Genomic DNA, 12,252 nt, shown 5'->3' on the forward strand with positions numbered 1-12,252 from the left:
GGAAAAGAAATAAAATAAATAAATAAATAAAGGCATCTCCAAAACATTTATTTGACTTTTCTCTCTCTCTCGGATCAGACCAGCCTAGAGGCACCGACTTCACCTACCTTCGCCAATTCAGCCGGCGAGTGGAGTGACATGAAACACTTTTAGACATGTAAGACCCAAACAGCAATGCTCTTCTGGGCACTCGGCTGCTTCTGGAAGCCCGTCCCAAGAGCTGGTGCAGTCCAACCCCTTATTCCATTCCCACAGATCAGTAACTCAATGGCTATATGGAAAAGAAGTGTATCCAAAGCACACAATGGCACATTAAGTTTGAAGAAAGCATCCGTAAAGGAGAATAAAACTACAGCAGTTGTTCAGCCTACTCTACCTAAATGTTGAGCCACTGCAGAACTCCTCCTCCAGCCCAATCCAAAGGAAAATTTTGTCACCCCCTTGCCAAGACATTCTCTTGTGGTACGTTACTGGCACTTGATGTCAGTCTCACACGGTAGATACATGCACGTTGGTCTGTGTGTTTACATACAAAAGGTCTGATAACAGTAAAATATTGTTCGGATAGATATAAAAAACCCAAGGAGTTGCATCAGCCAAAAAAAGTGTTTTGTGAGAAACAACAATAAAAATGATATAACCACAGCTTTTCTTTAAAATTAGATAAATACCCAAAGCTATGATTTCACTTGGGGCCTCTGTACCTTGACAGGGAGTCCAATGGAGTATATCTGAAGGCACTTAATATCCTCTACTCAGCTGTAAGATGGTTGCACAGGGAGCTGGGGAGCTGGGGGATGTGATTTGGGGCATGGAGGAGAGAGATGGATGAAAACGAGCCCTGAGGAGCTGTGATCCACACAGCACCAGGCGCTGAAATGAAAACAAACGTACAACCCAGGTGTTGAGAAGGTCTCTCTTGAAAAAGAAAACCGCCAATTGCAAATGTCTTTGTGTTTCTATTGACAGAGCACTTCATGCAACTCTGACAGTGCATCATACACTCTTAGAGATATTTAGCTTTGTCAGTTCATTGACCTCCTCAGTTCCTGCTTCCTCACAGTTAGTCTTCTCTACGGCTTTGCCAAACCTGCACCTCTCTTCTGCTTTCGTCGACTCTTTCTGGAGCTTCTTGGAGGAAGGAAGAGCGTCCTTGGTTTCTGAGTTATCTGTGCCATGGGCTATCTTATCAGAATTCTGTACAGAAGGCACCAGGTTGGCAATCTCGTCGGTCGGAGATCGCCCAATGCTGCCATCCACCTGAACCCGAATGTCTGGAGATATGGACAACTGGTGATGCGGCACAATCCCGTTGTCCATGCATTTGGGGTACAGGTAGGTCTTCATCTGACCTTTCCCCTTCACATTGACCGTCCCCCTGTAGTCAAAGTCATACCCCATCTTGCTCAGGATGCGGTAGCTCTCCTCACTCACCTGTATGCGACACTCGACGCCAGTGGTGTCCATTCTGCTCGCGATGTTCACAGTGTCACCCCAAATGTCATACAGTAACTTGGTGGTGCCGATGACCCCCGCAGTCAGGGGGCCGTGGTTAAAGCCAATCCGAAGTTTAAAATTAAACCACAGCATGTTGTTGTTGAAGTCATCCACCACTCGCATCATTTCTTTGGCAAATTCGAAAAGGGTCTGCAGATGCCCGTGGGGATGGTTGTTGTCCTGACACTGCGACGTGTTCAGTCCCGAAGCAGCCATGTAGGTCGCCCCGATGGTTTTGATTTTCTCGATGCTGCTGTAATGTGGTTTGCTCAGCAGCTCGTCGAAATCCCCAATCAGTTCGTTCAGGACTCTGTAGCACTCTTTGCCTCCTTCGTAGTTCTCTTCGTAGAACTCGCTGAAGTTCACAATACTGGCAAAGATCACTCCGCCGCTGTCGTGGTTTTTGGAGTAGCTCTGGGAAACCTTCAGCTGCTCGGCCACGTGGTAGGGGATGATGTTCCTCAGCAGCCAGTCGGCTTGATCCCTCATGCTCTGAATTTTGGTGCGATGAAGATCAGCCTCCACGTCCCCGTGGTAGTGCAGGCGGTAACTGACCTCGAACTCTCGGTTCAGGAACCAGACCAGGAGCAGCAGGAGGAAGACCACCAAAATCACTTCCTGACCTATGAGGTCTGCAGGCCTCTTCACGTCGGCTGGCATCGAACTGTTGCACGGACTCTTCCTGGAGCTGGAAGCAAGAGAAGGGGGAGAACACAAAAGGTGCAATGAAAAAACTGAGCTGGGCACCGCGGCTCCTAAGCCAGAAAAACGTGGAGGAAACGTAGGGCACATCCCGAATTAGAAAAGGTGCTTTGAAATCTACCTCTGCTATTACGATGGCTAAAGAATTAATTTCATTCTTGCACTCACCAAGCAGTGCCTTAAAGGGAACCATCAGGTTTAGCAACACAGAAACTCCCCCACCTCTACATTAGCATAAATTGCAAACATTGCACTAAGGCAGCAGTTACTGTTATTGATAAATACCTGATTTTAAAACGACACGTAAATACATCTATGTATAAATGCTTAATAACGGTGGTGTGTTTAGCCACACGGTGTACATGCATGTCTGTCTGCAGGTACGTGATGTCTGACTGCGTGAGATTTGCAGAGTTCATCACTTCTTTGTACTACCTCCAGCGCTCAGAACCACCTGCTTTATAATGTCAGTCTGAAAAGACACCAGCTATGGGCCCTGGAACTAAGTCTGAACCCACGCAGATCGGGACACAGCGTTTCCACAGTCACTTAACCACATTTTTTCCTATAAAAACATTTCTGCTGAAGCATAAGACTGCACATGGGGAGATGCATGCTGAGGTTTTCCAGGTTAAGAAATGGTTTGATGAAGGAAAGCATCACATCCACATTCTGCTTGAAAAACAGAAAGACAACCCATATCTCAGCATCTGCCTCTTGCTCTGATGAAAGTATGTTAGCAAAGGAGATCAAAACTCAAAGCACAGCAGTCGCAACAGATCAGGACAACTTTGAATTGGTTTCCGTAACGCAAACGTTTCCGGGTTCAGTTCAGCTCTTTATGCCCATGAAGGACACACTTCCATTTCTGCAATCAAAGCCAACACGCCACCAGCAGAGCTACATGCCAGACCCAACTTTGTTTTCTGGATGCTCAAACACCTGACTGACAGCACAGCCAGGGAGGTGTGATGGAGCAAAACCAGCACAGATGAACACGCAGCATCCCTGACAACATCCTGTTATGTCTCTATTGACCACCATCCTGGTGAGCCTATAGGAGGGAGAGGTACTTAAAGTATGCACAGCTGAGAAGCTATAGGCTGAATTCCAGATTCATGATAAGGCCGTGTGTTACGCTGGGAATTTTCCTTTGTTTTTTCAGCCGTAAATACACATCTCCCAGGAGAAAACAGAACAAGGGAGAGCAGGTGAGTACAGTTCTGTGAATAAGGAAGGCTGGAGGAGGTGGGGAGCAGAGCTGGGCCAAGGAGCACAACACAGGTTGTGCTCAGAAGGGCTGATTATCTTCTGTGTCATGCAGGGAAAGATCTGAGCAATGCTGAGTTACTCCTCTGAGAGTACATGAGTTTGATTCAGATAATCTGCTCTAACATCAAACATCCCGGCCACCGGGATTTATTTAAGTCATTAGAGGCTTTTTATTTAGTGTTTATTGTACAAAATGCCCTCGAAGTACTTTAACTCCTCTTAAATAAATTAGGAAGGCGTCACACGCTCCCCATTACAAAAAGCAGCCTGTGTGGAATGCCAGGGCTGCCTTGAGGAGGAAAAGCTGCTCCATTCACAGCTCCGCAGTGCTGGCACCCACCAGCTCCCAGCCATCTCAAGCACCAACCTGACCTTGCTCCCACACAGCCCACAGATCTGCATGTGAAATGAGAGTGACTCACTCGTAAGCTGACCTGATTTCATTAAGAAGGTAATGGGTTAGTGTCTCAGAAAGGAAGGTGCGGGATCGTTTCCAGAGCAGGCGTTTTTTTTCACCTCCACGTGCATGGGAACAAAAAGCCTCACTGCTAAGCTGACAGAGGAAACAACCACATCCATCTGAAAATCACACTGCTTGGACATTGCAGCAAACAGTGCAGCTCATCTCACGCACTCAAAGATGACCCTCTGCCCAGCGCTGCCCTGGGGAATGCAAAGAAGAACAGAACACCACGCCTAGAGCAGAAAAGGATCACACAAAGCCAAATCCTCTTCAAGCTCCAATTTTACAAAGCGTTGCGGCAGAAAAATCATTTTGAAAGTCATTCAAACTGAAATCTTGAGCTGATGATGTTCCTTTAAGTCAAACTTTAGAGCACTTCCTGGCACAGACACTGAACTATTAACTTGGCACCTCCATCCAGCCTGGGCTCAATACAGAACAAGTGAGAGCTCCGGAGATAGAATCTCCTTTGGCTTGATCGCAGATCATAAAGATAATGGCTTTCTACTTATAAAGATTTCTGGAAAGCCGTTTTGCTTCTGAGCCAGCAACCTATGTTTGGATTTGGATTTCTTACTATATTTAAAGTGGATGCATGCCTGCTGGTCTTAAAACAGGCCGTTGTGGTGGAATGGTGAGAAAAAGGGAAATCAAACAGCTGCTTTCAAGGCAGGACATCACAAGGAGGCATCCCATAAGACCCCTAACATCGAGCAATGAAACGCTTCCACCCTGAGCAGCCCACTGCCCCCTGCAACAATGCACTCGACCTGCTCTGAAAGAAGAAATGAACGAGAACAAGAAATATTCCTGCTCAGAAGACAAAGCGTAGCAGAACCTCTTCTGGGCTGAAGAACTGGTCTGTCTGGAAAAGGGGACAAATCCCACGTTTGGATTTATTGAGGACAGCACAGACAGTCCAGAGATGAGCTCTATGCTAAGCCTTCATTACCATTCCTAGTATCTTCCTTCCCATGCTGTATTAATAATTATCTCTATTCTTGATCAAGAGGAGAGAATGGCTTCATCAAAGGCATGCAAATAAAGTTTGTCTGGGCCTCTCAGAGCAAAGGAAAAGCTTTTGTGCTGGCTTGGGTGAGCACAGAACCTCTTCTATTTATCCATTTCAATGAGAAATGCGCAGCACGAATGTTTGTTAGGACAAGAGGGTTTCAACCTTTCCTTGGTACACCACCTGGAGAAGGGGTTCGTGCAGAGCTCCAGAGCTGCAGTGTGTAACAACGCACACTACAGACACCAGGCAAGTCCAATTCTGTTGCAAAGCAACGGTAGAAACAACAGAATTAACTCCTACTTCTAACAACCGAAGCAGAGAAAAGTGGTGCCATTCTGAGCAACACAAAACTTCACAAACTAATGAAGAACCACTAAAGATCCAAACTCAGGTTAATCCTCAGGCACTGCTCTCACCCCATCACTTTACTTCATACACTGCTCTTCCTGCAAGCTCTTTCACTGCTTTGGTCTACAAAGTCAAGCAATCCCTGTTCTTTTGGCTTTGCCTTTCCAACCATTCTTTAGTGAGCTGGAATTCCCTCACAAACATGTGCTCCTCTCCAGTTCTATCTCCTGTGAACTGGGTTTAATAAGAACAGAGTACATGACACAACGCAGTGACTGCAGCGTCAGCTCCCCAGTGAATCTGGCCAAGCCTTCTAGAAAGGAAATCATGAACACAAGGAGTTTAGACACAACCTGCAGAACTGATTTGATGGATTCCCACTGCTGCGATGCAAAGTTTTGCTGCATACAACGTTTGGAAATGTTTCTCTAAACATAAAGATGGTCATTTTATTCAAGCTTACCTAAGGTTCTGTGCCAAGTCTAGATGCAAGGTTTCCACAGAGCTGAAATAAAAAAGCACTGATATCAGAAGGAAGCACAAGCAACAAACAAAGCATCCTGCCAGAATTCCTGGCTGCATTTTGAACTCTGGTGCAGCCAGTAGGAGCACAAGGGATCAACTCCAGGCAAAGTGGGAACGTGACTTCTCTGCAGCTTCTGCTTGGAAGAAGCAACCATGGTCAGATGGAGAGATACACACATCTCTAAGGAGTACCTGATGGTGATGCCTGGAACAAGTCATTGTTAGAGAATCCAAACTTACCTTGGAAAAGCAATATCAGAACTCTACAAACCAGCCATGCCTCCGTGCTTTCTCATCAGCAAAATACAAAGCTTTGTGAAAAGGCAAGAACACAAACAGGGAGCCTCTTTGAAAATGCTGTGAATGACAATAATTCAAAAATTGCAATTTTTTTTTAATAAGGCAATTGAGTATTATAGCACTAAGAACTAGTTGCTTTTGGAAAAAGTACAGAAGGGATTGGCCTGTGATGCATGTGCATTACTGCTGTGACAAAAGATACTACCCAGAGTATTGGTAAGAAAGGAACAAAAAAGTCATTATTATCAAGTTCCAGGGAGACACGAATTCAACCCTACTGTTGGTGTCCAGGAGCAGTTCTAAACGGGGCTGTTTCTCAGGTGAGCAGAACAGCTATGCCTATCACTCAGAGTATTTTTTAACATGCAAAAACAACACATTGCATGAGTTCTGAACTCTGCCCGTTAGCAGACATTGCTATACAAACCTGAACCAAAAATACATCATCTTCAGGAAGGTTTCTTAATAATGGAAATGTATAAATAAAAATATATATAATATAAATAAATAATATAAATATATAAATATAAAGGGTATAAATAATGTTTCTTAAACATTCATAACTACATCTTCGACAGCCAGCAAAGGTGATGCTAGGAACTGATATGCTGCAGAGTCTCCTCCTCTCTGCTCGGGAACAGCTTTTCCCAGTCCCTTAATAAAGCCCCCATGTTACCTCCAGCTTTGTGTCCCTCCCTCTGCACAGCTGATCTACCAATTGCACCTGTAATTTGTTCTGAACAGAAACTGAATGCTACTTCCCACCACAGAAGCTATAAAAGCCTGTCCTGTCCTCTCTGCCCAAGTGCTGTGCTGAGACAAAAAAGGGATTTTCTTTAGTACGAGCTGGAAACCATTTCTCAACAGGCACCAGTTTGGAGTTGTTTTTTCTCTATGCAGGGACGTGCTCTTCCTCTTGCAGCCACCTCTGAGTTACTTACACTCTGAGCAGCTGTTAAGGGGTGACTTTAATTCTGCCCTTTTAATATAAATTACATCAAGGTTAAAAGAGTCCACCAAACATTACTCAGAGGGGACTGGAAGATAAATATACAAAACATGCATCTATACATATATATTTTTTTTAACTTTTCACCACATGGATGGCTTTTTACCCTCTGAAGAATGGTAAAGGAATGGCTTTTGACAGGAACTAAAGGTCCAGCATAAGAAGTCCTTGCAAAGTCCACTCCATGGGAAGTGTGCCCAAAGCTGTGATATTTATCAAGCCATCAAGAAGTGCAGGTTGGTTATAAAAACTCTGACAACAGGAGCAGACAGATGGCTGGAAGGAGTCCCTTGACTATCTTGGTGAGAAAATAGAAGGAGAACAATGCAAACACATTCTCCTATAGAGAAAGCTGTTTATCAGAGGGCAAACTGGAAAGCCTTCAGGTTACTTCACAGAAACTGTATTTACTTTATCCCTTCAGTTTATGTTTTGCAGCACTCCCTGGAAAGATAGGAAAGCAAGAAAGGAAGCAGGACAGCACAGCTCCATCAAATCTGAGTGCCTGCCTTCCACAGTGAAAAGCACCTCCAAAAAAATGCAGATCTCTCCCCAGATCAACTTATTGCTTTTGAGATACTAGAGACACTCGTGGCAGATACTAATACGGCATGCACAGGACCCTCATCTCTGGCAGAGAAACACAAATTCCTCATCCCGTGAGCGCTGGGTGTGATGCTCACCTGTCTGGACACAAGGAGACGTAGAGCAGAATGAGCAGCACTGCTCCTACTACGGTTGCCAACAGAGATCTCATCCAGGAGCTAAGCTGGCAGAAGTTGCAGTACTGCACAATGGTGATCAGAATGGCACAACACATAAACATGGTGTACTGCAACAAAGAGAGAGAGCGCGAGTTAGCTTCGTCTTGCTGACTGCAGCCCTTCTGCACATAAGCACCAGTGTGAGGGACTGTGAGATACGGGAGAGCTCGTTTCCTTGTGTGATATGCACACTGAGTTGTGTCTGTAACGCTGTGTCTGTAACAGGAGGCAGCACTTGATGACAGAGGTCTTCCCTTCAGTGAGCAAGCACGCTTTCAGCACATACACTTTGTCACAGTTTTCCCTAGATGGAGTTTTGCATTACCACACTACACCGCTGTTCCAATGCTATTCAATACCTCCAGCTTACCTTTGCAAAACACTCAGCGCCTCTTCTTATTCAAAGCAAAAAAAAAAAAAAAAACAACAACAAAAACACAGAAGAAAGAAAGAAAAAAAGGGTAAACAGTCACATGAACCTCCTCGCTGACTACTGGGGTTAGATCCCATTTTAAGATCCCATATTTTAAGCTGGACACCAAAATTCCACTGCATTGGAAAAGTGGAGCGCATTCATCCTGAGAATCGTTGCCTAGCTGCCTACCTTTACAGCACCTCTTAGAGGGTGTTATCCTCCAAGATCACTCCAAGATCGTCCTGCTGCCCAGCAGAAAGGGCTGATTTGATTACTTGAGAGAGGTGAGAGCTGGTGCTCAGCGATACCACCTGTGCCCATTTGGAAGGACAGTGTCGGGTTATCTGCTCCAAATGCCCTGAGAATCCTTTCATCTTTCCTGGACAAATAAAAGGCAGAACAGAGCTATTCTCCAAAAGTATGAGCTCCCCTGAGATCAGTGCTGCACTGGTCAAAGCTCTCAAGCTGATGTGATTTTATCAAGAACACCAAAGACCATTCAAGCTAACCCAGAGACTCCCAGCTGCATGGTGGAGCTCTGCTCTGCTGCCCTACTGCACTTTATGGTACCAAATGATCCTTCTCTCCCACTTTACATTTCCTCTACAGCTGAAATGCAGAAGATGTACATTAGGAAGACTGTCACGAAACAAACAAGCGTGCGATTTGGACGCAGACACAGCATTTGGGAAAAAACCTTACAGAATTTACCATTTTTAAACCAGAACCATCAGGTGGGTTTTGTTCTTTAATTTAATGACTCAAAGATTGAAGAAAACGAATTTCAGAACCGTCCATAAAAAAAAAAAACTTAAACTTACTTTTTTCCCCCATTTCAGGTCTCCTAAAGTGGCAGAGCACTGGTTCTCACTCCAAGTGATGCCCCAGCATGAAGCCAGCCTATAGAGGGTCAGTAAGTGCTGTGTTTTACTATGTATGCATGGCTTTGGAAAGTTTTTTTTTTTTTCATTGCTGTTTTTGTTAATTTTTATTTTGATTATTTTATAGCCAGGGAAATATAAAATGCTATGAGTACAAAAAAAACTTTAGCAAAACCATGTCATAGTAAAAGATGACACTTACCTGACCCTCTATAGATTGATTCCGTTTCCTAGAGCTCCATGATGGATGGAACATCAGTGAGCACAAGATGAGTGGGGACATCTCTGGGAGAGGGAGCCAACAGCCCCACGACTCTGGAGGGCCTGCAAGAGGAAAGAAAGCAATGCTCATTCCCAGCTTGGCAATGAACAGCACCACCTCACTGCTGCTGCCTGAAGCCTTTAGACTCAGCACCGTGTAGGATGAGGTACTGAGAATGCACTAATCACAGAATGGCCTGGGTTGAAAAGGACCTCAAAGATCATCTAGTTTCAACCCCTCTGCTATGTGCAGGGTCGCCAACCACCAGACCAGGCTGCCCAGAGCCACTAATAATGTGGTTCTCCCAACGTTGCTTTTACTTGTTTGGAGAGATGGTCGCAGACGGTGATGAATGGGATGATACAAAATCAGTGCACAGAGAAATCAGGGATTTGAAGGCTGTCACGTCTTGTCAGTGTAAGGAAAACATTCCCACCATTAGTTTGCTGGTTCAAAACCTTGAAAAGTCACATAGCTTTAAAATAATTCGCTTTGCTTAAGTAAAGAGAGGTAACAACTACAGAATGATTTTAAACAGGAGATGTCACAGATCTGCAAGCTCAGTCCTCTGTGAATGCCACAGAATGTATGTGTGCATCAAAACATCTGCTCCACACGTTCCCATGGAACAGACAGCATCTGTGATGTGTGATGGGAAGGAGGGTCTGGTCAGCGCCTGCACCAGGGCACTGCAATGGTCACGGAGCTGTGGGTGAGTTCCCTGAAGGCTCACCCTGTGCTACCTCAGAGAAACTAAGTTTCATCTCAGTTTCTCATCCATTTTATTCACAAAGTTTATAAGAGTTGATTTTAAACTATTCTCAGCCTTTCAATTACACTGTTCTCCTCCTCCTCCTCAGTATTTATCTCCTCAACCCCCACTTACGACTGGTTTTTAATCAAAGGAGACACCCAGTCCCTGTGATCCCATCTCTGGTTGGGCCAAATAATCCACTCTCTTTCAGCTCCTTCTGGGAAGGTATTCCTGAATTCCTTTAACCCTTCCTGCAGCCCCTCACAGTGATTCTTTATGCACCCCAAGAGCCATCTCCTTTCAGTTTCACCACTTATCTCTGCAGATAACAAAGCCCCATGCTAAGTCTGGTCTTACTGTCAGATTCACTAATACACAGGCGAGCATTTTAGGCTCACAAATGGCTCAGACTACAAATTCCAAATCAAAAAGCAGAATAAGACACTCCGCCAGCATTAGGATAAGCACAAACACTGCAGAAGTGTTTGCAGTAAGGAGAAAAAAAGCATGCATGCATACAGGAATGTTTAGATATTCCTCTCTTCTTTTGTTTGAGAGTTTTCAAGCAATGGACTGAACGTACACAATAAAAGATGCATTTCATCATACGCAGAAGCCCCGTCCCTCCAATAGATCTGTATGAAACAGACACGAAGCAAGAGGAGAAGGAGGAAGGCAAGCAAGCCAACGAGCTTCATTACATCCAAACCATCAGGTTATGAAATGGTTCTGCAACTTACATGTATGTTTGTTTCAAAGTCAGAGGTGAAGTGTGAGAAAACTGCAAGAGCTGGGAGAGACACCAGGATGGCACCGAGGAAATGCCGCGGCAGCCAGCCGGAGATCAGCTCCAGGAGCCGCTTTGTGCAGGCCATCACCTCCTCCAGGAAGAACACCATCCTGGAACAGACAGAACCAAGAGCTTGGGTTAATTTCAATCACTTCAAGGGGCTGATTCACCTGTAGTAACAGAGCTGTGAATTCTTCCTGAGGGCAGCTCCACAGAGAGGCTTCTGCAGCACCAGACTGTTTGGTATCATTGGAACAGACAAACAAAGGTGGATGCCTGCATAATACACCAAGATACTGCACTTAAAACTATTACTTATCTGCATTAACAAATCATCATGAAAACACACTTCTTTTAGCCCAGAAATATCCACCACTCTCCAAAACCTGCAAGTGCTGTTCCAGGTTTTAATCCTTTTTATGGAGACAAACACGCGATGCAGTGCAGCTAGCTGCATTCAGGGCGCTGCATTGTGGACACGAGTAATTTTTTTGGAAACACAGAGCATCTCCAGTTGGAAGGGACCCACAGGGACCACGGAGTCCAATGCTGGGCTGCACAGAGGGCCACCCAAACCCTATGGCTAAGAACGGTGTCCCAGTGCCCCATCAGCTCCAGCAGCGCGTGGCTGTGTGACCTCCAGCATCATCCTGGAGCTCAAAGAGCTCTTCTCCCATTTGATACGTTGAAATCTGGGAAACAGACCTAAATTGGCAGAAAAGGAGAAACGTGGGTTATGGAAGGAGGATGCTGCAGCACCCCACCAGGGGGCGCTCACACATCTCTTAGTTCTACCGCACGCAGTTCCCTCGAAGCCAAAACCCGCAGCTCTGCTACATCACAAAAGAGAATTTCCAAAATGCATCGAAAGAGAAAACCTTATAGGAAGCAAAATAAATCCAGAGCCTTGCAGAGTAATTTCTGCATTTTCTCAGGTGCCACACGCTGCCCTGCAGCCTCTCGTAGCTGAGCTCACTGTGCCTCCAGGCCAGGCTGGCACCGAGTGCTGCTGGAAATGCCATCCAAGTTCACATCCCACAAACACAGCGGTCCTGCAGCAGCCCATGGCTCACAGGGAGCTGGGTGCGAGGCCCTGCACCACGATAAATCCCTGCCCACCAGCAAACCTGAGTGCTTAATCCCAGCGTGAGGACACTGCTTTATTTAGGCACTGCATGCTTGGAGAAGCCAGCACAAGCTGCAGGACAACTCCACAATCCCAGTGGTACCATTTACCTTTTGCATTAATTTTTTT

The 12,252-nt window shown here is 45.4% G+C and overlaps 1 protein-coding gene across 1 annotated transcript; it reads right to left on the reverse strand.

Moving 5' to 3' along the window:
- Positions 1 to 27: 27 nt before the first annotated feature.
- Positions 28 to 11,129, reverse strand: LOC104913356 (adenylate cyclase type 9). The gene is made up of 4 exons (XM_010719366.3): positions 10,948 to 11,129; positions 7,815 to 7,963; positions 5,761 to 5,802; positions 28 to 2,185 (listed from the first exon to the last, which is right to left on the reverse strand). The coding sequence occupies exons 1-4, from the start codon at positions 11,104 to 11,106 to the stop codon at positions 997 to 999; spliced, it is 1,539 nt and encodes a 512-aa protein (XP_010717668.1). The 5' UTR covers positions 11,107 to 11,129; the 3' UTR covers positions 28 to 996.
- Between the last annotated feature and the right edge of the window lie 1,123 nt (positions 11,130 to 12,252).

Source organism: Meleagris gallopavo, chromosome 16, assembly GCF_000146605.3.
Source record: "Meleagris gallopavo isolate NT-WF06-2002-E0010 breed Aviagen turkey brand Nicholas breeding stock chromosome 16, Turkey_5.1, whole genome shotgun sequence".
Taxonomy (NCBI): domain Eukaryota; kingdom Metazoa; phylum Chordata; class Aves; order Galliformes; family Phasianidae; genus Meleagris; species Meleagris gallopavo.

Bases quoted from the DNA above. Each gene is read 5' to 3' on its own strand.
- LOC104913356 (XM_010719366.3), bottom strand. From the start codon at position 11,106: ATGGTGTTCTTCCTGGAGGAGGTGATGGCCTGCACAAAGCGGCTCCTG. The intron at 5,803-7,814 runs GTGAGCATCACA...TTTTTATTTCAG, and splicing joins GTCTCCTTGTGTCCAGACAG to CTCTGTGGAAACCTTGCATC. The intron at 2,186-5,760 runs GTAAGCTTGAAT...TCTTGCTTCCAG, and splicing joins GACTTGGCACAGAACCTTAG to CTCCAGGAAGAGTCCGTGCA.